At 43.2% G+C, this 26,113-nt stretch overlaps 1 protein-coding gene across 1 annotated transcript in view; it reads right to left on the minus strand.

Annotated features, from left to right (window-relative positions):
* Window positions 1–1,061: 1,061 nt before the first annotated feature.
* LOC144822966 (hepatic lectin-like) overlaps window positions 1,062–26,113 on the minus strand; it is a 106,295-nt gene continuing 81,243 nt past the window's right edge. Inside the window, exons 6-8 of the mRNA XM_078681054.1 lie at window positions 9,605–9,756; window positions 6,461–6,573; window positions 1,062–1,964 (exon numbers count right to left, since the gene is read on the minus strand). Coding sequence (XP_078537180.1) covers window positions 1,829–1,964; window positions 6,461–6,573; window positions 9,605–9,756 — 401 coding nt within the window. The 3' untranslated portion in view covers window positions 1,062–1,828. The remainder of the gene's footprint in view (window positions 1,965–6,460; window positions 6,574–9,604; window positions 9,757–26,113) is intronic.

Below are 26,113 nucleotides of genomic sequence, written 5' to 3' on the forward strand. Positions count from 1 at the left end.
GCGGACCCGCTAAGCATACCTAGAATGGTGGCGTTGCCTAACAGGCACCGTCCGTCATATTAGGATGCTTCATCTCCGCAAGCCTTGAATGACGATTCACCCGCCCTTCAAAAGCTGGCGGAGATTGACTTTGGGGGCCCGTTGCGGGCCCCCCTTTAGCAGGGGCACTTCCCTACCGCATGGTGCCTGCCACGTAGTGCAGGGAAATGCAAACCCTGCATTTTTACCATTGCTGCGGGTGCTGCAGCCTGCAGCACCCACCGAAATGGCAAAGATGCCCAATGAGACCGCCACTGTGGGGTTCGCATTGAGATTACATGGGTGGGACCGTTGCCACATAGGCAGGCGGTCCCAATTCCTGTGACAATGGCGGAGGGACTCAAGTCCTTCTGCCATCGTCATGAGCCCCTTAGTTGCTGTTCTTCTCATTGTCTTCATGGCCTGAGGCAAGAGGTTACAAGAGAAATAAGGACCAGGGGTACCCAAATGAAATCCCTGGGGGGGGGGAGATTATAACCCAGGTTCCTCCAAGTAACGCTCCCAATGAAAGGGAACTGGAATTGCTGCTGAACCAGTCTTCAAGCAGTGGCAATACTGAGAGTTTTTTTTACACTATCTCGTCACCAATTTGTACAATCAATTGTTTAGCAAGTTTGTTGACCTTGTGGGAAGTTTATCAAAATACCAGCCTTATGTTTTTCCCCATTTTTTCCAATTAAGTGCGGGCAGAGAAACACATTTTTTCATATTTTGAATAAACTAATTTTTTCCCCATACATTACCCATTCGGTTCCGAAAATGCTTTTAATCTCTCCCCAAAGTACCAGCTTTTCATTTGTAAAACAATTCACTACAATTTCATCATCTTATGTTTTTTCTGACATTATTATATGAGCTTTAATAATCAGGACATTATTATTTTTCCCCAAATATTACAATGACATTATTGCCTATTCCACATACCTTGTCAAAAAAAATCATATTTTCATGTTTTGCGAAAAAACTAATTTTGCACCTCCTCATCGGGTTCTTGTTTTCTAAAAACGCACAATTTTCTCGCCCAATTACCAACTTTAACATTTTAGAAAATAGAAATACTTTGTACTCAGGCATTCGCTTGTCATTTTCTGAAATTAAATTGTTTTGGCCACAAATAGGAGCCTATTTATCTTTACAAATACATGATTGTCTATGAACATGAGTTTCTCATTTCCTTTAGGCACTCTCATATTTCACTGCCCGCCATGAGATCTCCAGCATCAGATTCAGCTTTCCAGGCCACATGTAGCTTCATATATCCATACTGCTCCATATGCCCAAGTAACACCATTATATACCACAAGAGCCTGACTATGCCCATGCTCATCCTCAAATGCCCATGCATTAGTATGTCTGGTATCACTGTAATTTCCTGGGTGTGGCCGGCATGCTATGGACAACATTCTTGTGCCAGGAAGAGCCATTTTAAATTATCTTTGTAATCATATACTATGGTTTTAATGTATATGCCATGGATAGTCTTCACAAGCCAGGAATTATCAAGATATGCCACAGACGGCTACTAAATTACACATTCTATTCAACGACTACTGACCATATAGTCAAATACAGCATTATTAGATGTGTGACAATTTAGAGCCCATTACTGCACAGTTACTTTGTATTACGATTCAGAATGGAGAGTTACAAAGTTGGGTTAGTATTGAAATGTATCAAAAAATCTGCAGGTTGAAAGGAGAAGAGAAGTTTCGTCTTATGATGCTGATGGGGTAAGAAACACCCCACATAAGGGCACATGTGACTGTTTCAAAGAGGGCAGTCCTGCTCGCTAGGTGCCCACTTTCTTCTCACAAATAGGGAAACACTTGTCAGTACAGCGCACGTCATTCCATTCTCCACCCTCCAAGAGATGGGCGCAGTCTTCATTTCTGTTACTGTCATTTGGCTCGTTGGGTTTCCAAAACCTAGAAATAAAAACCACCAACATGACTTGCCTTCAACAGTGGAGACAGATTAAGCTCAGAATTTCAGCATTTTTCAAATAATGCATTATTGATGTTTATTTCACATAGCGCCTTATTGGGAAACTGTATTGCTTCCATCTTAAAAGTCAGATTATGCTTCTACCCTACTCAAAGGCGTACCTTTTATCAGCCGTTGATGAAAAGCTGAGCCAATCGTGAGATTCAAAGATGACCTTATGGTTTGGACATCTATCTATGTAGCAGTCAGCTCATCCACTGAGTTATCTTTACTCTGGGATGACCCACCATTCTTTACAGCTTTCATTTTTAAGGAAGTAGTGTTTGTGTGAGGTGATTTATTTTGTGTCTAATACATAGGTTTAGACAAGGGATCTCCAAGTCAGTCCTGAATTCATGCCAAAATTGTAGCAAATCCCCATTGAGAAATATGTAGTTATCTTAAAAATCTGTCATAGATCCGGCCCCCAGGACTCATTTTGGAGAACCCTGTCTTAGAACAGTCCGTTTAAGGTTGATGTCAGCTACAAACACTGATGTTATCTTTGATAGAGTTACAGTAAACTCTTGGTGAAAAAGGATCGATTGCCTTTTATTGGGAGCTTTCACTTCGATTAATGGCCTGACAAACAAAGGGCTGGAAAGTTCGGTGCCATTTTTTAAAACGTTGGTCAACATTATTTATTGCTTATATCTTTTCGTCTTACGGTCAGAACACAGATGCCTTTTCTAGAGTTTTAGAATGTATTTGATGTTTCCATCAGCCTAGAAATGCTGTGGATAATTGTTAGTTTTGCTTTGGTTACATCACTCATGATTTACCAATACTTTACCACTCCCCTGAGTCCTAGTGGCATCAAGTCGGGGGTAAGAACACATAACACGATTACTTTTGATGGTAACTTTTGGTAATAAAAGAGTTAACCCAATTTAGAATATAGCCAGGGATACTGGAATTAGGTAATAGAGTGACCACGGCAGTTTTTACATAATTATAGATTTGCCACATTTGCCGCATTATCTACAGATTTTAACCCTAAAAAAATGTTTGTAGGGCAAACGGTTCAAAAGATACAAAAAATGCTGCTACACGTTTTGCTGCGCAGAAGAATGTCCTTTGCAAAGCTGGACTGGTCACCTTATTATTATTATATTTGGGTGTTAAACTGTGGTGCAACCAATACCCAGACAGTTTTACCAAATTTAACAATTATGAAATAATGTAAAGTAACACTATTACAAAATGTGCCACATTTTGCCATATAATTTGACTTTCGTGTAGACTAATTTACTCAACCCTGCCACATGATTTGTGTCTCTCCTGCCACATAATTTAAGTGACCTTGAATATAGCCAGTGAGATCAACTGTGTATCTCTGCTGAAAGAACAAAGAAAATACAAACTCACCCTCCCTCATCCAATGCGCTGGATGCGCTGATTTGAATATACTGTAAAATCTAGTAAATAAGTAGCTATGCAAATATACTTCCTGCAATCGTGTAAAAAGTATCATATTTTGGGATCTACTTGGCTTTTAATTTTGTTACCTGGCAACACTAGATTAAGGGCCTAATTTATGAGGCCCTTATGCAGCTTTTGCGTCACTTTTTGTGATGCGGCGACAGCGCAACAAATGTGCCACACTGTGCCATATTTACAAAATGACGCATCTAGACAGATGTGTCACTTTGTTTAACCTGATCTACATTATGCCTGCGTCAGGTATAATGTATTCAGGGTGGGTGTTCCAGTGCAGGAAAGCCACGTAGAAGTGACACAGTGAAATCTATGAGATTTCACTGCCCCACTTCTAGGGCGCCACTACATCTAATCCTTATGCCTGCTTGAAGCAGGTGTAAGGAGTGATGCAGGGCTTTTCACATAGGGCTTGCCACATGTGAAAAGACACATTACTGGAGTTGTGTCTGTTTTTAGACACACTTTAGCAATGCGCCAATTTTGCACCTACAGAGACGTCAGGAAGACTGACGTATCAGTAAATCCTTGCGCCATGGACCGCCGTACAGTAAATACGGCGCATCCATGGTTTCGCAAGGAGGGCACACTGAAAAGTGTTGCTTCGCTGTTTTACCACAGCAATGATACACGTTTCGTAAATGAGGCCCTCAGTTTTTATCAAGGAATCGACCACGCTGAAACACTTCAGCATTGCTCTCTCTTTGACCATTATGCGGCATATTATCTAAAGTGAGTGGTGTATTTGTGCTGTAATTGTGTGATATTCTCTGCTACTTTGTCCCCTTCGAAGAACAGAGATTTATTTATGCAAGAAGCTCTCAGAAAATGTATCCCAAGTAAACACCCAGAAATGACCCCATCCCCTAAATAACTGTTGGTCAATACAGAAAGATGGAAGTGTTGCAAAGGATATGTCTGTAAGACATTTCCAAGAGCCTTCTCTAGCCGAAATATGTCATTGACTTAGAAAAAGCAGGTTTTAACAGATAACCTGTCACTAAATAAGCATTTCTGAGGTGTGAGCTAGTAAAGTTAATGTGACCCTTCCGGTTAAATAAATAGCTTTTCTCAATACACTTTAAGACAGTAAAGTGCAGCCAGACTGAATAACCTGGGCTACTTTACAAGGGATTTGCTGGGTTAAATAGACTTAAAATATTATTCGGCCAGATGTTAATTAGCCTTAACTTCATTCTCTTAGTTCCATAGACTAAAGGGCAACAATTACCGGACCGTTAAATCATCCTAGGAAAAATCTCAGATACTGTACCACCTTTGCTTCACAAAAATGATGTAGCTTTTATTGGACAAAAATGGTCTTGGAGCCTTTGTCAGGTTTTCTGGGCCCGATTCACAGAATGAACTTAAGACTCAATCCTAAACTTACTACTATTTTGGTATTCACAGAATGCATTTACTACTTTTGGCATTCAGAGAATGAACTTACTACTTTTGGTATTCACAGAAGTTAGGATGTTGTCTTAAGTTTGTCTTAAGACAGACAAGACAAAATCCTAACTTAAGTCTGTCTTAAGACAAACTAGTGGTAAGTTTAGGATTGAGTCTTTAGTTTATTCTGTGAATCGGGCCCTCTGTGAATACCAAAATAGTAGTAAGTTTAGGATTGAGTCTTAAATTCATTCTGTGAATCAGGCCCACTGTATGGGAGTGATAAAACATACATTAGTTTTAAATTTTTTGCAGTTTGACAAATGTTTGAAGAAAAAGGGGACATGAATAAAACGATATACTCTTAGGGCGAAGCATCTGAACTCTCCATGCTATGATGAGCAGCCTGCAATTTCATTTCCCTTCTCGGGCTGTAATAAAATAAGCACCCTGGGGGGGGGGACAGGCGATTGCACCCGCTTTGCCTGTCCCGGGGCACTTTGGCATTACAGCAGGGGGAGCAGACACTGTCTCCTTCAGTAATATGATAGCGCTGGTGCACTTAAAGCACCAGTTCTACCTTCAGGGGGCATTCCCTCATTTGCATAGGCGTGTACCCTATGCAAATGAGGGACTTCCTTGCCTCTGCGCCGGAGCCATATTTCAGATATGGGCGCAGAGGCATAGAAGCTCTTAGGGGGCACACTCACAGTGCGGCACTTTCTAGGTGGCACACTGTGAGTGCGCCCCCTGAAAGCAGCCCTCTGGATTTGAAGAAAGGGGTTCCTATGGACCCCCCAGACATCCTATTGCAGGCAGGTGCAGTCACTGCAAGGGGATCTCTAATTCCCTTTAAAAGTGCAACAGGTTACCGCCTGCCTAGTGAAAACATGGAGCAGCTGATCTGTGTTTTTTTGCATGAATACGCTGCCCTGGAGGCAGTGCGAGTTTGCGGCTGCCCTGGCGATAGCACAAACATGGTAATAGGGCGCATTGTCATTGTTTGCACCCAGCGCACCTTATAAAAGGTGCGCGGTCGCAAACAAAGACAATCCATAATATGGCCCCAGGTGTGGTGCTTTATTAGATTATCAATGATAGCCCCTAGTGGGGGAGAAGGAAGAGATAATGTAGGGTTAAATGGCCTATTGAACATACGTATGCAGAATCCTCTATTATTCTGGCCCAAGTATTACCACAGCTAGTAGAATTTATGTTAAGAAGCCTAACAAAATAATCCATGTATTTATTTTGGTGAGAACTCAACCATCACATAATTTCAATATTTTATTTATTTTAATGTGGCTTATACCAAAACAATCATTTTACAGATTTTAGCTGTCTTTGTTATGCTCTCCCTTTTTACACAATCCTTTGCCTGTGGGCTTATAATTTCAATATTTAAAGTATTTTAACGTGTTTTTCATCAAAACAATCATTTTACACATTGTGATCGTTTTTTCTGTTATGCTCTCTCTTTTTACCTATTTCTGTGCCTATGGGTGAATTTAACTGCAACCCTAAAGTTTTTAATTAGAGGAATCTGTCAATGGCATTACTCCCTCAAGTGGCAGTATAATAAACATCTCCAAGCATGTTGGGCACTTACTTTATAGAGGATTTGTAGTCTGTTCCATCTATCCATTGCCACTCTTGTTCCTTATCCATGTCGGTGAGACCAATCCAATAGCGCTGGTCCCTAGTTTTGCCTGCGAGGAAGCTCTGTGGAGAAGGTGGAAGAAGGCGTGAGATTTCAGTGAATGCCTCTGAAGCAACAGTGAGGATAGCCAACACTGTGTCTAATGACTGTATATCTGTCAGTAATCATACATGGCGATAGCACCAAGGGACCTCCTTGCGGACGAATTTGCTATATGAATGAATGAAAAGCGTTTTATAACGCGCAAACTTAGCCCCTAAGGGCATCAAGGCGCGATAACAGGCAAACAGAAAGTCCAAACTACCAAGTGAAGACCATTATGACCACCGAAGGCAAGGCCTCTAGTAACCCTGAGAGAAAAGCCAGGTCTTTAGAGATTTCCTAAAGATCGACAGGGAGGCCTGACTGGAGAGTTCGGGAGGGAGAGAGTTCCACAGTTTTGGAGCTAAGGTGGAAAAGGCTCTATTTTGCTTTCACAACTCTGGGGACCGAGAGCAAATTCTTAGATGACGAGCGAAGGGTTCTTCTGGGAGTATAAACACACAGAAGGGACCTAATACCCTCTGAGCCTGAGCCGTGAACAGCACCATGAGCCAGACACAGAAGTTTAACCACTTGGCTGCTAAGGCACCTGATGATCTTCCATTGACTTTCCATTGAAATCAATGGAAAGTCCATGACGAGTTACCCTTGTCATTAGCGCTGAAGTGGTTAAAGGAAATCCTAGAGGGGATCGGAAGCCAGTGAAGATCCCTTCTGGCCAAAGTTGCCGAGGCTAGTCTGGGAAGGTTCAAGACCATCCGGGCCGCAGCGTTCTGCACCATCTGAAGACGGTGAATGGAACTCTTGTTAATGCCACTATAAAGGGCGTTGCAGTAATCTAACCTCGATGAGACCAAAGCCACTGTTGCTTGTTTTTGGGCTGCATGGGATAGATAGGGAGCAATCTTCCTCAACGTTCTTATGATGGCACAACAGGTGGTCACCGTTCTATTTACCTGAGCGTCGAATGACAGAGCGGGATCAATTAGAACTCCAAGGTTCCTGGTGGAGACGGAGGGAAGAGGACATTCCCCCAGGGAGGAAGGCCACCAGTCCTTTGACCATAGGTCCCGGCTACCACCAAAGACCATGATCTCTGTTTTGTCCCCATTTAATTTTAAGAAATTTCGCACCATCCATTTGGAGACTGCCTCCATACATGCTCTAAACTTAGGAGCTGAGTCGCTTGCCGACTGGGTGATAGAGACCAGGATCTGTGTATCGTCGGCGTACGATAATACTTCAAGGCCGGAAGATCTCACCACCTTAGCATGTGGGGTAACGTAGAGATTAAATAACAGAGGGCTCAATGAAGAGCCCTGTGGTACCCCACATTGCAATTCTTGAGAGGCGGAGAGGAAATTGCCCAGCTTAACTCTCTGCTCCCTAAGATGTAGAAAGGAGGAGAGTAGACTGAGAGCGGTGCCCTCTACCCCAATATCCTTGAGCCTGGAGATCAGAAGTGATGGGGACAGGGTGTCAAAAGCTGCTGTGAGATCTAACAACACAAGCAGAGTAGAATGTCCCTTGTCGACCTCCAGGCGGATATTATTGATCACAACCATAAGGGCAGACTCCGTGCTGTGTACAGCTCGGAACCCGTGTTGAGAGATATCCAGTAGATTTGAACTCTCAATAAAAGCAGAAAGATTACGATTGATATGGGCCTCAAGAATCTTGGCTGGGGCCGGAAGTAGGGAGATGGCACGAAAGTTTTTTAACACTCGCGGGTCGAGAGGGCTTTTTGAGCAATGGTTTGACGACAGCCGTCTTCCAGGAGGAGGGGAAAATCCCCTCACTGATGGCCATGTTCAAAACCTCTAGTAACGGAGGGAGGACAACTCTTCTACAGCTCTTTAAGATTCTTAAGGGGTAGGGGTCTAGCGGCGAGGATGACTTGGTGGCATCAGGAAGATGGTTAAGATCTTCTAAGGTCAAGAGAGGGAAGCCGGTGAGACCCGGTTTGGAATAAGCTTCGGTGGTCTCAATGTGGGGAGGAGAGATCATGGGGAGAGAAAGTACTAGATTAGCATCCAACTCCTGACTGCAAATCTCAAGAGAGTTATAAATATCGGCAATTTTGGAGTGGAAGAAGCCTGCGATATTATCGCAGAGCTCCTGTGTTTCGATAATGGGATCGGCAACTCTAGGAGCCGATAGAGAGTCAATTATTTTAAACAGATCTCGTGATGATTTTAGGGAGGTGGTAAGATTGGTAAAATGGCTTCTTTTTTCCTCAACAATAGCCTTCTTATAATCTCTCAGTAGAGATTTGTGTAGGGCTTTTCCCCGAGGGTCAGGGTGTGCATGCCAAGATCTCTCCTGTTGTCTGCACTTCTGGCGTAGAAGTCTTAGACGGTCAGAGAACCAGGGCTGAGAAGGACTCCTTCGCGCTGAGTAATGACACTTGGCCGGAGCTAGGGTGTCTATAGCGTTGGCTAAGGTGTTAGAAAGACCCAGTGCAGCTGTATTGGGATCAGATAGAGGCAGGTGAAGGCATCCATGAATGGGGCAATATCTATGGTGTTATGCTATTCTGTGGTATTCGCTGTAAACTTCTCTGAGAACAAGAGTGCACAAGTGACTAAGTGAAAAGGTTCTAGATCTGTAACCACGATCCCTGAGGGGTCTGGGTTGACATGTTCAGTGGTTGCCAGAAACCATTCACTTTCTGTTTTGGTTAGGGGGGCTTATGATGACACTGTGACCTGACTGGTCTCTAGGCCAACATATACTACGGGGGGCATGGAATCAGTCTAGGCACCTCACCCAAAGTTTACGTTGTCCATAAACGCGCAGATCCTACTGATTAGTGGGAACAGTGTGACAAAGACTACTTTTATAGCAGTCAATCTTCTAGGGCTGCCATACAATGCAATTAAAGAGGCACCCAACAAAATGGCTCAAAGAGAATTTTGGGGGCTGGCTGATAAGAAAAGTAATGGTTTATAATTCTCCTAGGCAGCGTTGCAGTCACTGATGATAGGTAGATGCTTCCAAAGGTTACTAGTACTGTTAAAGGCATGCAGAACATCCAGTAGTTCCCTTTACCTGTTCTCCCTCACTTGTGATGATAGCCAGGATCGCACTCTTGGATTCACACTTCAACTTTCCGTTCATCCAGGTGGATTTTACATTCAAGAACAAATAGCAGCTCCCGTTATAATACTCCCAGGCCTCAGGACCTGCTCCGCAAGGGTTGGCTGGCAACACAGAAGTGACAATTTAAGAATGATTTGTGAAAATGGTCCTTTGATAGTAGAAGCCCTATAGAAACACCTCACTTCATAGCATAATGCCACATAACACAGCAAGGTGTCATACCATTGTGCAACAAAAACAGTAATATTTTTTGCAAATGCCAACTGTAGCAAAGACAAGAAAACAAGCATTTGCAATGCAATAGGTCTTGCATTAGCCAGACTTATAGCTATTGCTTTCTTAAACAGAAAAGCAGGTGCAATGCTCAAACATAAAGCGCAGCGCCTGTATTGTAAATATTAAAGCATGCGCCGTGCGAAACATAAAGCGCGGCGCCCGTGCACTTTAATTCAAAAATAATAATGAAAGCGGGTGCCGTGCTAAAATATAAAGTGTGGCGCCCATGCCTATGTAAGTTATGTGCACGGTGGCCCATGAAGCGGGTCCCATGATAATAAAAAAAGTCTGTAATTCTGTGTCTGATTTCCCCAGTAATTTCTGATTTTACCCTGCACTTTCACTAGGAGATTTCAGCTGTTTTCATCAGATAAAATATCCGGGTAAGAATAAACAGATCGACAGTGTTCCAGCGGATCTCATAATTCCGATGGGGCTGGTAACTGGTTACCGGCAGGGGCGTAACAAAGCCCCCCGCAGCCCCCGAAGTGTGGGGCCCCCAAGGTCCAGGGGCCCCCCTCAGCGCATTGCAGACTGGCTCAAAATATGAACGCACAGTGTCACCGCACGCATCGGCTGGACACAGTCTCTGAGTTAGAGGAGCATTTAAATAATTATAATGGCCTGCCGTCCATGCACTGCAAAGGCTGGCTCTGTGCACGGGCGGCAGACCATTATTAAAACAGGCCCTCAACCTCAGAGACAGAATTGGGATCACGCAGCTGCACGCCAGCACGTTAACATTTGGTGCGCAAACTGTGCGCCATCATGCAGGGTGGGTGGGGCAGGGTGGGTTATGAGTACAATGCAAACTGCACATGCGACAGCACCAGCAGTCTCTGCCTGCTTCTATGGAAGCGACAGACGCCTGCCGGCAACTAAGTTAGGTACGTGTTTTTTAATGTGGGGATGGAGCTGTTGATCACTTTACGAACATGATTCAGTAAAGGATTAAACGCAAAAACAGCAGTCAAAAACTATTCAGCCATAGCTGCCAAGGTTTCAGATCGCTTTGTGTGACATTTTCATAATTTCAATAGAATTATTAGTGACATGTCAATGAGCATGAGTGACACTTTCTTGGGAATAAAAAATCAAGCAATGAGGGAAACATAGAAATGTCAGTAATTAGACCCATTTGAGCAACGAGAAACTATAAGTATATTTTAAACTTGTGCAAAGAACTGCGGGCTAACTCATAATTACAATGACATTATGAAAATGTCACACAAAGCAACCTGAAACCTTGTCAGCTATGGGCAGGCTGGCTTGAACCCTCACCTGGGAGAATGGCTGACCAAGGGTTAATGAACGCCTTTGCGTCACTTATCATTAATGCTTCAGTACTTCTAAAACATAGGTAATTTGTGGAGCATACTCAGAATGATGAATACTGGACCTAGGGCCATATGTATCAACAAACTCTTTTGGGATTCCTAAATAGCGATTTTTAAGGAATCGCTATTTAGGAATCGCAAAATGGTATGTATGAAGAAAATCGCTAATTTTTAGCGATTCCTTAATCTTCCTTATTTGGGAATTCGCATTTTGCGAATTCGCAATTAAGGAATAATTTCCAATGCATTCCTATGGGCCAGGAGGCCCATAGGAAGGATTGCGAAATAATTCTCAGATTGCGAATTCGCAATTTGCTAATCGCAATTTGAGAATTATTTCAAGGGTGCAGGGGTGTCTCAAAGACACCCTGCTGCACCCCTGAAATGTACATGTGTGTGCATATGGCACACATACATGCCCTATGGGCATGTGTGTGCATCACATGCCACCTTCAAAAATGCCAAAATGTGCATTTTTCGAAGAATTCGCAAGTTACCATCAACTACAAGTTGGTGGTAATTTGCGAATTCTTAACCAAAATTCTCTACCCAAAAATGCTACATACATAGCATTTAAGAAATCGCAAAATTGCGATTCCTTAAATGCTATTGCAAAATAAGGAATGGCAAAACATTTGCGATTCCTTATTTTGCGAATATTTCATACATCCCAAAACATGCAAAAAGGCTGTTTACGGTTCGCAAAAGTCTTGATACATATGGCCCTTAGTGTCCAAACCTCACCTATCCCTGGCCATAGTTCAAGATGCTGATTGCAATGTGATGTCGTTGCAATTCCGTATGGGCCCTGATATGAGGGTGTGAGGTACCGATAGGTAATTTGTCTTTGTTAATCAAAACACGCAAATTTCTGTGCAGTGTACCCAGGCAGTGATTGAGCATTGGATATTAGTTTATACATGCCCAGGGCTGGTTCCCAGCCCAGAGGGGAGGCAGTGTCCACCCTTGTATGCCCCTCTCTTTTTCCACCACTATCCCACTCTCGATGGATGTTGTCACTGATCTGGCCGGTGAGTGCCAGATTTTGATGACTGGAGTCTTCCTATTGGGCCCTGCTTTAGTGCACACATTTTGTGCTTACGCTTGCTTAGATAGACCATAGACCCATGGCCTTTGCAGGATTTGGGGGCTATCGGTGGAGATCCGCGAGCATGCTGCTGCAAACCTTCATGGTCAGCAGGAAATATGGGGCTGGTGGGTTACTGACGGTAGTTCTAACCCCCTTCCAACAGCTGTATAAGGCCACCCAAGACCCATGCGAGGGAGAGAAGGATTTTGTAGGGGTGGAAGAGAAGGGAGTCTCCGAAGAGGACACAGTCCTGGGAGTGTCGGCCATGGTAAAAAGTGGTCACAATGGTGCTGTCTTTGCTGCAACGCCAACTGGGCCGGCCCGTGGAGGTAAGGAGGTGCTGCTCCCCCTTACCTTGTCACAAAGCAGCCTTCAGCCCTGCAATATTTTTGGGTCGAATTTGCTCTGTTGAACTGCTTAAGATGTACTAGTGAGCCAACGCTGCACAGCAGGATATTGGAACTGTTAGGCTTTAAGGTACTCCCTCACAGAGGCGACCTCGTCTTGTTGTGCGTTATAAGCATTGAGGTGGCCTACAGTCTGTTTACAGACATGCATGTGTGACCTTTAAATCGGAAGTTCGATTCAATCAAGACGGACTCGACCCTTTAACCTTCTAGCACTGATAGTAGAGTATTGCTCTAATTTTAACACGCATTAGTCGAGTATTCTCTTTATGTTCTGCTACTGCCCTGACTTGATGTGCATGGCTGAATTCAAGTCTGTGTAGACAGAATGACTGCATGCAGAGCTGCTGTCTGTAACGGAAGCACTCCTAAAAGTAAATTAAATTAGGAAGACAAGAACAAATAGCAGCTTGACACTTCACTTACTGTGTCAGCTGCGAGCACGCTCATTGAAGGTACGGGCCAGCTCTGCGACGTTTGCCCTAGTACAGTCCCGGGCAGCGCAGCCACAGACCAGATCAGATACTCCACTCCAAATCTCGTGACATTGGCAGAACTGGCTGCACTGGACTGCAGGCAGCAGCTGAGCAGTCATGTTGATGCATCACCACGGACGAATCATTTCGCCGGCCGGGCTGCGTGTGACGAGTTGAAGCGGCAGGCCCAAAGTGCGCAGGCTGCCAAAGAACGGAAACTGTGCAGTCCAGCCGCGCCCGACCACATCGCCTATGGTGATTGGGCAAATTAAAACTCAGGAGGTGACCTCAGTAAATGTTCGGTATCGGGTGAAACATTGTAGCCAGCTGTGAGCAAAGCCAGCCCTAAAGCCTACCGCCACGAGTTGAGCCATCCCCCAAGCTAAGAGCTTTGGCAGTCACTGGAGGTGCTGAATAGCAGCGTTCCTGCAGACAGCTGAGGTGCTATAAATGTGTGACAATGCATTTTAGTGCGGTGATGTGGACCACCACACTGAAATGCCTTAGTCTAACGCCTGATGCGTGATACTTGGCAGGGCTGCTCAGCTGGAAGTCAAGCCTTGACAGTGTGTCTGCAGGTCATTGTGAAAAAGCCACATCACCTTAGTTTCTAAAGCTATGCATTCTCGGTCTTCCCCTCAATGACTTCTCAATGCAGGAGTATTTATTTAGTTTTTATAAATGCTGTGCTTCCATCTTTTAAATTAAGTCTGTACCAAAGAAATAAAGTTACAGTGGAGCAATGCTAAGTTAAACTATGCATGTGATGTGAGAATAATAGGTACGATCCGGCATAAAGCACTCGTCCTTGATGCGAGAGTGTAGTGCGTGTGGAATTTAGCTACTTCAGGGATCGTGATGTGTGTTTTCAATACTGATTCACAGCAGCAGCTCTCTAATATTACTGCAAATAATCTCTGTGACGTCCTCCCATTTCTCATCTGTGAGGACATATTGTGTTGTAAAAGAAACAATTTTTCTTGGATTTTTCATGAAACATTCTATGCAAAATGTGTGTAATAGACTCTCATACGTTTCCTACATTAAAAATATGTTAAAGGAAAACTGCATTTAAAAGAATCAGTTTTTGAATTATTGAAGGTCATCAGGGCAAGACTCTCTGCAGAACAGAGCTAGCTGTATGGGGTCCCCTGAAAGCCTGAGGCCCTGGGCCAGAGCCCACTTTGCCCATAGCTTTAATTGTCTGTTAAGGACAGGGAAACCAGAGTTAACACCACAAATGCTCCTGTCATGGCAGGCTCTGGTTATTCTGGCACGGACCATAGAAGGTCCATGATTTCATACATGATACCAATGTAACCTTTGAACCAGATGCATGTTGGGGGTCTTCTGTTTCCTTTGACTTAAACCCATTTATTTTCTCTGCACGATTTTTGGAGACACCTTGAATTGGCTTCCCCTGAGTGCCTACCCGATGATCCATGACTGCTGCATTTTCTGCTTTTATAACCATAGTGAGAAATACCAAGCATTCAAAAAGGATTGCTAAATATTTACATCTTGAAGAGAAATATTAGTTCTTACATACTGATGATCTTTCTTAGCAGGAAGAAACTCAAAATAGACATTAAAGTAAGAGGAGATATTAAAGAAAACCAAAGTGTTACCTCAGCTGCTTACCTTCAGGCTTGAAGAGAAGAGTAGCAAGCTATTTTCCTACGCTGTTATGGTTTCAGAGATAGGTTTTCGAAACCTACTATCAGGATCTTGAGCATGGAAAGACATGCCTTAATAATTGCATTCAAAGGAATGTTTCCTCCTTAAAGAATATGGTGTGTGTGTATATTTATATATATATATATATATATATATATATATATATATATATATATATATATATATATATATATATATTTTTTTTTTTTTTTTTTCGTGACCATCTCTTTTGATGTGGAGCCTCTGATATGCAGGAGCTTCGACTGTGAGGTGAGGCACAGAGTACGGATTAATAAAGCGGCGCTTTCCAGGGCTCATGGAGATCCTTGAACTTGCACTGAATTTAAAGCGCATCTATCTGGGGATTAGAATCGTACTTCACCGACCAGCATGCAACGTGTTCTCTCATCCAGAGTTGTCCAATCAGGACACATGATATGGCATTAATTGGAAGGTGTTTCCGCACATGCTCTTTTGGACTGCAACCACCCTTTGAAAAAGATTATTCGAAACGCGTCAGGGCTGCAGTCGGTTGCTGATTGACTGGCAAGCGGTAATGTTTTACCAATAAATAAGCATTGGGGAAAGCTTCTCTGTGTGCGATTCAATTTTTGGACACTCCCCACGAGCTTCATATATATATATATGCAGAAACATTGCATGCTGGGACTTGGAGTGTACTCTACCACGCCTGAACTACCAGTAGGTGGAGTTTACTAGCACTTTAATTGGGGCGTAAACCTGCAGCAGCATTTCTACTCACCCCCCGTCACACTCTGGGCGCTGATGAGGCCACACGGCCGAAATGCATACGCCCGCTGATTTTGCTGTACCTGCATTAAAGAGACTTCTACTGTCCCCATACTGGGCCTCTGCCTTTTTCTTTGAGGAAGGTTTTTTGAATATATTTTGCACGTTCAGCCTGCGACGTGCCTCAGAGGTCCCTGCATACTTAGGGCGAGGTCTAAAGCTGGCGCTGTTCTGCCTCGGCAAAACCTACCTTTCTCCGACACATCGGAACGACTGAGCCCACCATGACTGGATGAATGAAAGCGGTGTCGAAGTCACTGAACTTCGCTTTGGGCGGGACACACTGCTGTACTCGCCCCCGTGGATTACATACTGACAGTTGGTGGTTGTGCAGTTTTGGGGACACCGGAGGCCTCGCAGATGTGGATGGCAGCTCGGGACAGTGGTGAGAGCGGCTTGTGGGTTCACCTGGTTCCGCATCCCTGCGGTGGTCCCTGCAGAAACATTGCATGCTGGGACTTGGAGTGTACTCTACCACGCCTGAACTACCAGTAGGTGGAGTTTACTAGCACTTTAATTGGGGCGTTAACCTGCAGCAGCATTTCTACTCACCCCCCGTCACACTCTGGGCGCTGATGAGGCCACACGGCCGAAATGCATACGCCCGCTGATTTTGCTGTACCTGCATTAAAGAGACTTCTACTGTCCCCATACTGGGCCTCTGCCTTTTTCTTTGAGGAAGGTTTTTTGAATATATATATATATATATATATATATATATATATATATATATATATATATATATATATATATATATATATATATATATATATATATATATTCACTGAAAAAACCATAGGTTATAGACCATATATAGTTAGGAATTAGCATTTACAAAACCTTGAAAATTCACTGAAAAAACCATAGGTTATAGACCATATATAGTTAGGAATTAGCATTTACAAAACCTTGAAAATTCACTGAAAAAACCATAGGTTATAGACCATATATAGTTAGGAATTAGCATTTAAAAAACCTTATTTTACTCACACAAAACCATTGAAATTCCATATATAGTTAGTTGCACTAACTATATATCGCGCACCCGCAATCCACTGCTGATGATGTCACATATTACATCATTCATGACATGGTCAGTGACATCACTGATGACATCACTGATGACATCTCAAATGACATCACTGATGACATCATCCAGTGACTGTGTGTTTCTGTAAAGTTTAAATATGTTTTACATATTGAAGAATGAGTAGATGTAGAAGTGTCTGGATGAAGGATTTAGTAGGTGCGTGACTGACTGTATGAGTGAGTGATTAAATGTGTCTCACTGAGTGCATGGGTTAGTGACTAAACTGTCTTAATTTGTGCATCATTATGTCTGTTGTTCTGTAAACTGCTGCATGTGTTGATCAGTAGCTATATGAGTAACTATATGGGTTATTGATTGATTGCCCAAGTATTTGTATGGGAGACTGAGTGTGTGTGTGGCTGGCTGGGAGGTGTGTGACTCTGTGCAGATCAATGTGTACTTGTATCAATGATTGTATAAGAGAGTAATTATGTGTTAGTATATGTTTCAAAATGTAAGGTGCTCTATGTTTAACTGTATAGATTAGAAAATTGAAGTGTGATTGATTCTTTACAGGACTGACTAGGTGTGTGAGTAACTCCATGGATGAGTGACAGAGTGTGAGAGTCTGTATAGGTGTATGAGTGCATATGATAGTGTTGTAAAGATGAGTGATTGTATGTATGAATGATTGTATGGGTAAATGAGTGAATGTGTGTGTAAACATAGGAATCACTGAGTGCGTATGTAGTAACTAGTATTGGTGTGTCAATGGTTTCAAAAATTATACTCTGTATTTAACACTGGGTGTAACAGAGGTTATATTAAAGTGTGAGGAGATGCATTGTATTGTCACATGAATGATATCATCAGTGATGTGGTCATTGATGTCAAATGAGATGTCATCGGTGATGTCATCAGTGATGTCATTTGAGATGTCATCAGTGATGTCATCAGTGATGTCACTGACCATGTCATGAATGATGTAATATGTGACATCATCAGCAGTGGATTGCGGGTGCGCGATATATAGTTAGTGCAACTAACTATATATGGAATTTCAATGGTTTTGTGTGAGTAAAATAAGGTTTTTTAAATGCTAATTCCTAACTATATATGGTCTATAACCTATGGTTTTTTCAGTGAATTTTCAAGGTTTTGTAAATGCTAATTCCTAACTATATATGGTCTATAACCTATGGTTTTTTCAGTGAATTTTCAAGGTTTTGTAAATGCTAATTCCTAACTATATATGGTCTATAACCTATGGTTTTTTCAGTGAATTTCAATGGTTTTTTAATAGCAAATATCATAAGCTGTCGAATGTCAAGTACGTGGTAAGTAAAAACATTTTCGTGTTTATGCACACTGATCTGCTTTGAATGCTGCCCCCCACCCCTCATTTCTATTAGGAGTACTCTCTCTTTGCAGCTAGTGAAGGGTAGTTAACGCAGCCCTTTGCCCCCTTTGTAATCCGTCGTGCCTGCTTCTCTCTCCATTTGATTGATTGTTCTCTTTGGTTCATTCTCTATTTACAAACAAGCACAGACTCGCAATACTCTGTTTAGTCTTTGCAGATAGCGAAAAATCGTGTAAAAAAACAAAAGGAATCAAGCAAAATCAGTAGGCCACTAATGGGATCTCTTTTTGACCTCGCTAAAATAGAAACATTAGGAACAACCTGTTGAAAATAGCAATGCGTATGTATATAAGCGGCGTTCATTTGTGTTCACAGTACCCCTTGTTGATTGTTTCAATCGAGCATTGAATTGTTCGAAGTTAATTCTCTTAAGGATCTTCTCTACCTGCAAACGAGGAAGAATAGGAATATTCTCTCTCCCTTTGCAGATAGTGAAGGGTAGGTAACGCAAGCCTTTAACACGTCGTACCTATTTCATTCCTCATTGATTGATTGATTGTCCGAACATTGACTGTTTGGGAATTAGTTCTTTTTGGAGGTATTCCCTGTTTGCAAATAAACGTAGGAAAATCTTTGCAAGTAGTGAAAGGGTACGTAATGCGGACCGTTCTCCCCCGTTGTAATCTGTCATGCCTATCTACTCCCCACTGATTGATGCACCTTTTTCACCCGGACCATTTACTAGAGATACGTCATCTGGCCCGACCAGAGAGCACCCCTAGTGAAAAGGACATATGCAATAATAACGAAGTGATCACTGTATCCTGTTAACAGAAACTTTACCATGAAACAACCTGGAAAGAAAAAAATAGGAAAACGAAAATCAGTAGGCCACTGATGAACATGAACTTTTATTAAACAACGAACAAAGAAACGATAACATAACGTAATGATAAAACCTATTAATGTCCTAGAAACAAGAAAACGTTAAAATATGCCAGTGGTGAGAGACCAGAAAAACAGTAAGAGAAACCAAATCACCCCTCGCTGTCCCACCGCCTGCCACGCCAAAAAAATCGATAGACTAGGGAAAATGCAAGTCAGTAGAACATCCACCCCCACTCTGGAAACTTCCAAGGTGGGGCAGGGTTCCGGCTACGCCCAGCCGGGAGCAGCCCATATAAGGCAGATCCTGCTGCCACGCCTCGGCCAGGAGATCCTAACGTAGGGTGTAGCCGGAGGAGAGGCCGAGGCCAGCGGGACCCGGCCAGGGGATTGCCTTTACAACGCTGAACAGTTGCAGGGGGGGGGAATGTCTCCTCGACCCTCCCCTCTCTCTCCCAGTCCGGCCGCGGTGGCTCTTGAGAGTTGCAGGTAGTCCCGCCACATGCTCTTCCGGTCCGACCACCAACGGTCGGGGGGCCGAGGCCGACGGGATCCGGCTGCAGCCGATAAACCAAGAAACCCGTTCATGGGGCCAGAGCCAGGGGCGTCCGGCCGACATCCACCGGAAGCCCGGCCCGAAGACGGACGGGACACTTCTTTCTTTTACAATGGCTGCGACAACACTGGGGGGGGATGTCTTGCACATGCCTCCGACCCCCCCCCCCCCTCGTCCTCATCGCCTGGTCCGGCCATAACAAATCTCAAGCGAGACGCCGTGGGGTGCACTGGGAGGGAGAGACGGTGCGAACAGGCCTCTCCCGCCTCCCCAGGTGGAGGCTTCCCAGCTGCACCCTCAGCGCTCCAGGCGCCCGGAAAAGGGTTCTTCCACTGTGGCCATGCTGCAACGTCTCGCCCGGCAGGGTGGAGCCCGTCCGCTCATGTGACCCCGCGATCGCCGGTAGCTGCCGAACTCTCAAAATGGCGGTCGACCTGGCAAGAGCGGGCCCAGCATAAAGAAATGGCCCGGTCACTGGTTGACTCCACCACCGTAGTCCTCCACGACCTTGAAGATTCTAGAGGAGCCGCGGGAGTCTCCGACCCCCGATGGGGAATGACTGCCATGATCGCCCGTGGAGTGACGAAACTGTATCCGCGGGACGTCGGCGCTCCCATGCTGGCGCCAGCCTCACTTTGAATTACTAGAATCCTGCAGACCTCACTTCCGGTGAAAGCACAGTGTGACCCGGTAGGAAAAATTATTGCACCCCCTCCCCTTTTTGACTGATAGTTCAAACCACCGATCCTTTCCTTTGCCCTTTTAACGGAACTTTGGACTGCCTCCCCCTCTTTTACATTTTCTAGAGAAAACAAAACATTAACCACTACATTAGCATAGCAGTTGACACCAGAACTGTTTTCAAATTGAAAACCAACAACATCTTCAACAGAATCCTTTTTGTTTCTGCTGTGACCCTGCTACAGCACAGGCATTGTCCCCAGCAGTAATTCTGCAATGCCGGTAAGAATAGCTGTGGTGCCTACTGGACTCACTCACCCCCGCGGCGCCCCACGCCGTTTTTTGCTGGGCGGCAACTTACTAGACATCACTTTCGTGCCATCTAGATTTCAGCGCGTTCTGCTGCCTTGGAACTATTCGCACAACAGACCGCTACTGACAAGAATATTTCATTATTGGTGCTGTCAATTTCAATAAATCTATTGGATAATTCAAAAGAAATTGCCACGGTCTCTTCGTTGTTTAAATGTTTTTACTGTTTTTGTTTTCTTGTATATATTTATATGTTATTAAAGTTTTATATTCCTACTACTTTGTTGGAGTGCTATATATTTTTAATGTGACACATAATTGTAAAAACTTTGATGTACAAAGAGTCATTCCTGGAATCTTCCGCTTCAGGCTCGGTCCCCTCCCCAATCACAATACAGGATGGTTTTCAGATAGTAGGAACACGTGTGGTGTGACGGATCTCATCGGGTGTGGGCCTTGATCTACTATAACTCCTTTGAAGAGGGTTGATTCTTTACAGCTGGGGCCATAAACTACATCTGCAGGGCTAGCTGATAGCCTGGACAATCGGACACAGAGAAAGAGGAGTGTCAGAGGGTGCGGTAGTGAATAGGGCGAAAGGGAGGTGTCGGGCGGGCACAGAGTGTGATTCTCAGGGAAGAGCAGCGCAGATGGGGGGAGGTTTATTGCCCATGCATAAGACAGAGAGCGGTGGTGACCAGTGCCTAGGGAAGATGCTTGCGTGGGTGAGGAGCCATGCTACGAATCGACAGCGTGCAGAGAGTGGGTCTGGTCAAGGCATCTAAAATGGCTGCCGTGCACGACAAAAGTGTGGCATTTCAAAAAAGGCAAGATGGCGCAGACAATGTTTTTCAACACTTCCTCATTTCCTTCGAATCGAACGTTTACAGACGTTGGGGCATATTACCAAAGTTAAGCGATATTTATCGCTAACGATGCTTACCAACCAATTTTTTACCACTAAGCATCGTCAGAAATTATCGAAGATAAACCTTGCTATTATCAAGGTTTATCGCAAATGCGATAATAAACGGCCGCAATGCATGAATATCGCTAAAAACTCAGCGATATTCATGCATTACCGAGCTAATGCTCTTAGCCATGTTATCCACCTCCCATTGGATAACATGGCTAAGAACTGCTCAGGGCAGGTGTTACTTTTTGGAGATATTCGCGCTTAGCGCGAATATCTCCAAAAGTTGCTAATAGGAGATAGATATCTTGCATGTTGTAATGCAAGTTATTGTGGTATATGGAACTCATACCATAATCTCTCAGGAAAGCAGAAACTGATCCTTTTGGGACCGCCTAAAAAGGCCTAGGGGGTGAGGAGTACTCTACTTTGCCCCCTTTTCACGTTCCGAACTATTTTATTTTACTCTCTTCTGTAATTACACAAAATAGCAGCGATAAGATGCATCGGAGACACACAGTGAGAGAAAGGAGGCCGGAGATGAAGAAGAGATGTCAAATACACATTGGAGATAATATAGTGGCAGAAGGGAAGTAAATATGAGTAAACTTACCATGTAACATAAAAATGTTGCACTCTATACTATAAGTCTCATTTTATACTACAATCACTTCGCTACAACCTCATAAATTAAAAATAAAAATGAATAATGTCTCAAACAATTTTTGATTTCTAAATATAAATTTATTCTTCAGAATTTTCTAAATTTGAAAGAACTAGTAACATGTCCTCATCAGCAATGTCCTCATTAAAAGTCTCCAATGATGATTCTTGTAACTCTATGGTCTCCAAACACTCGATAAATTCGCCATCAAGAGATTGATCAAAAAAATCATTCAAGTCATCTCCTCCTTGTGACAATATTTCATTATTGGTGCTGTCAATTTCAATCAATGTAGTGAAATCATTCAAGTCATCTCCTCGTGACAATATTTCATTATTGGTGCTCTCAATTTCAATCAATGTAGTGGAATCATTCAAGTCATCTCCTCCTTGTGACAATATTTCATTATTGGTGCTGTCCATTTCAATCAATCTAATGGAATCATACAAGTCATCTCCTCCTTGTGACAATATCTCATTATTGGTGCTCTCAATTTCAATCAATGTAGTGGAATCATTCAAGTCATCTCCTTGTTACAATATTTCATTCTTGGTGCTGTCCATTTCAATCAATCTAATGGAATCATACAAGTCATGTCCTCCTTGTGACAATATTTCATTATTGGTGCTCTCAATTTCAATCAATGTGTTGGACAATTCAAAAGAAATTGCCACGGTCTCTTCATTGTGAGCCATTTTATTTTGAAATTGCTTGCTGTAAATTGCAGAAAAAAATAATCACTTTCATTTATCGTTTTTAGTAATACATAATATAAAACTAACTTTATCAAGTATTTAGTATAACAGAAGGACTGCAAATAAATAACAGAAAACATTTTTCAAATTATCTTCAAGTGTACAACATAGTTCCCCTTACAAATTAACAACTCACCTTTTTAAAAGTAGCAGAAGTGTTAGTACTGTGTAAATCAAACACCAGAAATTCACCACCAAAAATTCCTCACAAATGTACCTCAGACAGTAAGTAGTATCACAAAATGGCTGTGGTTTCCTCTCATTTGACATATATACATAACCAATTAACTTTCATCACACACAAATACAAAACCAAAGTAACATTTTAATTGGTTCTAAATTTCAACACTTTCAAATGTGTTTTCCCCATGCAATTTTCCATAGGACATTTACATACGTCTACAGCCTGAATGGCTGAACGGAATTACACCAAACTTGGCAAAATGGTACATCAAACCTAAGAGGTCAGGAAGGATCTACTATGCCCCCTTATGGTCATTTCCCCCTTCGCTTTGGCCTCCTCTTGTCTCTCAATCCTACCGAGAGACAAGATGGCGGCCGCTACGGACTGTTTGGAATGTTGACAGACGCCGGAGAACCAATCAGCTTCGCAAAGCTCCGTAACGCGAAAAGTACGCGAAGCGGAGCGCTGTTACAGATATATATCTTTTTTTGAACGTTAATTTCTCAAAATCCACTGGAGCACATATATTGAGACCTAGCAAAGGCACATCGGGCTACCAGTCCCTAATATTTTGCCAAGTTTCGTGCAAATCCATTCAGCCGTTCGATTATTATTATTTTGTTTTTTTTTTGCCCCGCGGGGCCCTTTTAAAACCTCCACATCAAACCTAGGGGGTCAGCGAGGATCTACTATGCCCCCTTATAGTTATTTCCCCCTTTGTTTTGACCTCCTCTTGTCTCTCGATCCTACCGAGAGACAAGATGGCGGCCGCTACGGACTCTGAATGGCTGAACGGAATTACACCAAACTTGGCAAAATGGTACATCAAACCTAAGAGGTCAGGAAGGATCTACTATGCCCCCTTATGGTCATTTCCCCCTTCGCTTTGGCCTCCTCTTGTCTCTCAATCCTACCGAGAGACAAGATGGCGGCCGCTACAGACTGTTTGGAATGTTGACAGATGCCGGAGAACCAATCAGCTTCGCAAAGCTCCGTAACGCGAAAAGTACGCGAAGCGGAGCGCTGTTACAGATATATATCTTTTTTTGAACGTTAATTTCTCAAAATCCACTGGAGCACATATATTGAGACCTAGCAAAGGCACATCGGGCTACCAGTCCCTAATATTTTGCCAAGTTTCGTGCAAATCCATTCAGCCGTTCGATTATTATTATTTTGTTTTTTTTTTGCCCCGCGGGGCCCTTTTAAAACCTCCACATCAAACCTAGGGGGTCAGCGAGGATCTACTATGCCCCCTTATAGTTATTTCCCCCTTTGTTTTGACCTCCTCTTGTCTCTCGATCCTACCGAGAGACAAGATGGCGGCCGCTACGGACTTTTTGGAATGTTGACAGACGCCGGAGAACCAATCAGCTTCGCTTCACAAAGCTCCGTTGCGCGTAAAGTACGCGTCCTGGGACGCTGCCAGGTCCGCTGTTACAGATATATATCTTTTTTTAAACGTTAATTTCTCAAAATCCACTGGAGCACATATATTGAGACCTACAAAAGGCACATCGGGCTACCAGTCCCTACAATTTTGCCAAGTTTCGTGCAAATCCATTCAGCCGTTCGGGCTAAAAGTGAGGCCAACCGCCCTATGGAAAACTCAATGTTAAAAACACGTTTTGGGACCCCCCTTTTTTCTCGGCCCCCCCTTGACGAACCCCCCCCCCAAATTTTCAAGGGCTGCTCAGAAACAAAATGTGCCATTTTCCTGAAAATTTCAGCCAATTCCGTCCACAAACGCCAAAGTTATTAGACATAGAATTTTCAAAAATCCCATAGAGAAAAAATCCTAACTATATATACCTACTGGCGACCGCCAGTAGGTATATATATATATATATATATATATATATATATATATATATATATATATATATATATATATATATATATATCGTACCACAAAATGCCCTGAGCATTCGCCAAAACACTCACAGTGCTCCAGACCATCCGGCCTCTCTTCATTTACATGCCTTTCTGCTTCACAAAGTAGTTTTGCCTGACGCGTTTCAGGGTCCGAGACCCCTCTTCAGAGGCAGCTCAAAAATGATGACACACAGAAAGCGCTTCGTTGCATTTCCGGCTCAATTTTATTCAATCCCTCAGTGGGCGTCGGTTGCACTCATCATCACACTGGGCATTGCTGGGACTTGTAGTCCGTGAAGCGCTAGTCTTTGTTGCCTTGAGTAGGCCTGTGTGTTCATTTTAAAATTCATGCTTGCATTCAATTACCTTGGTAGGTCGTGTCGCATTCCAGCAAGGTTCGTTAATGTGGAGCGCTGTGCCCATAAATCAATTGTGGTAATCGACTCGGGCCGGATGGTCTGGAGCACTGTGAGTGTTTTGGCGAATGCTCAGGGCATTTTGTGGTACGATATATATATATATATATATATATATATATATATTTATTTATATATATATATATATATATATATATATATATATATATATATATATATATATATATATATATATATATATATATATATATATAGTGAAAAAGTCCTCTGCATGTTTAAAGATGTGCACCCTGCCCTGAAGGCTCTACTGTCCTGTGCTGATTCTTTTCTCATAAGTGAGTACAGATCATGTGGGTGTACCATGACATAGGTCTGCGTCACGGAATGTGATCTTGTTAGACCAGGAGGGGCACCCAAAGTGTTACCCTCAGAATGGTAGAAGGCTCCCGCCTTCACCAAGAGGTAAGCAGCACAAGGGCGGTGGTGGCAGCATACTGTGTAGTGATAAGTAGTAGTGAACAGGTCCTTTTTGCCCTGTGTCACTGCAGTGAGGCCTAGAGGCTCACTCACTTTTTTAAAAGCTCAGCTGCTGTTTGCTTGACTCACCCGTGGCCAACTTCAGGTGGATGTGCAGTGCTGCGTAGGAGTAGTGACTCTGTGCTAAATGTCTATGTGCCTGGGAAGGGTACAGTACATGGATCTTTTTATGCAGCTGCTTGCTGTACTTGTTATTGTTTAAAAAGTCACTGTGACATTGTTGGACTTGGCCCTTTTTGCAGGGTCATCCCTGAAC

Source organism: Lissotriton helveticus, chromosome 1_1, assembly GCF_964261635.1.
Source record: "Lissotriton helveticus chromosome 1_1, aLisHel1.1, whole genome shotgun sequence".
NCBI lineage: Eukaryota > Metazoa > Chordata > Amphibia > Caudata > Salamandridae > Lissotriton > Lissotriton helveticus.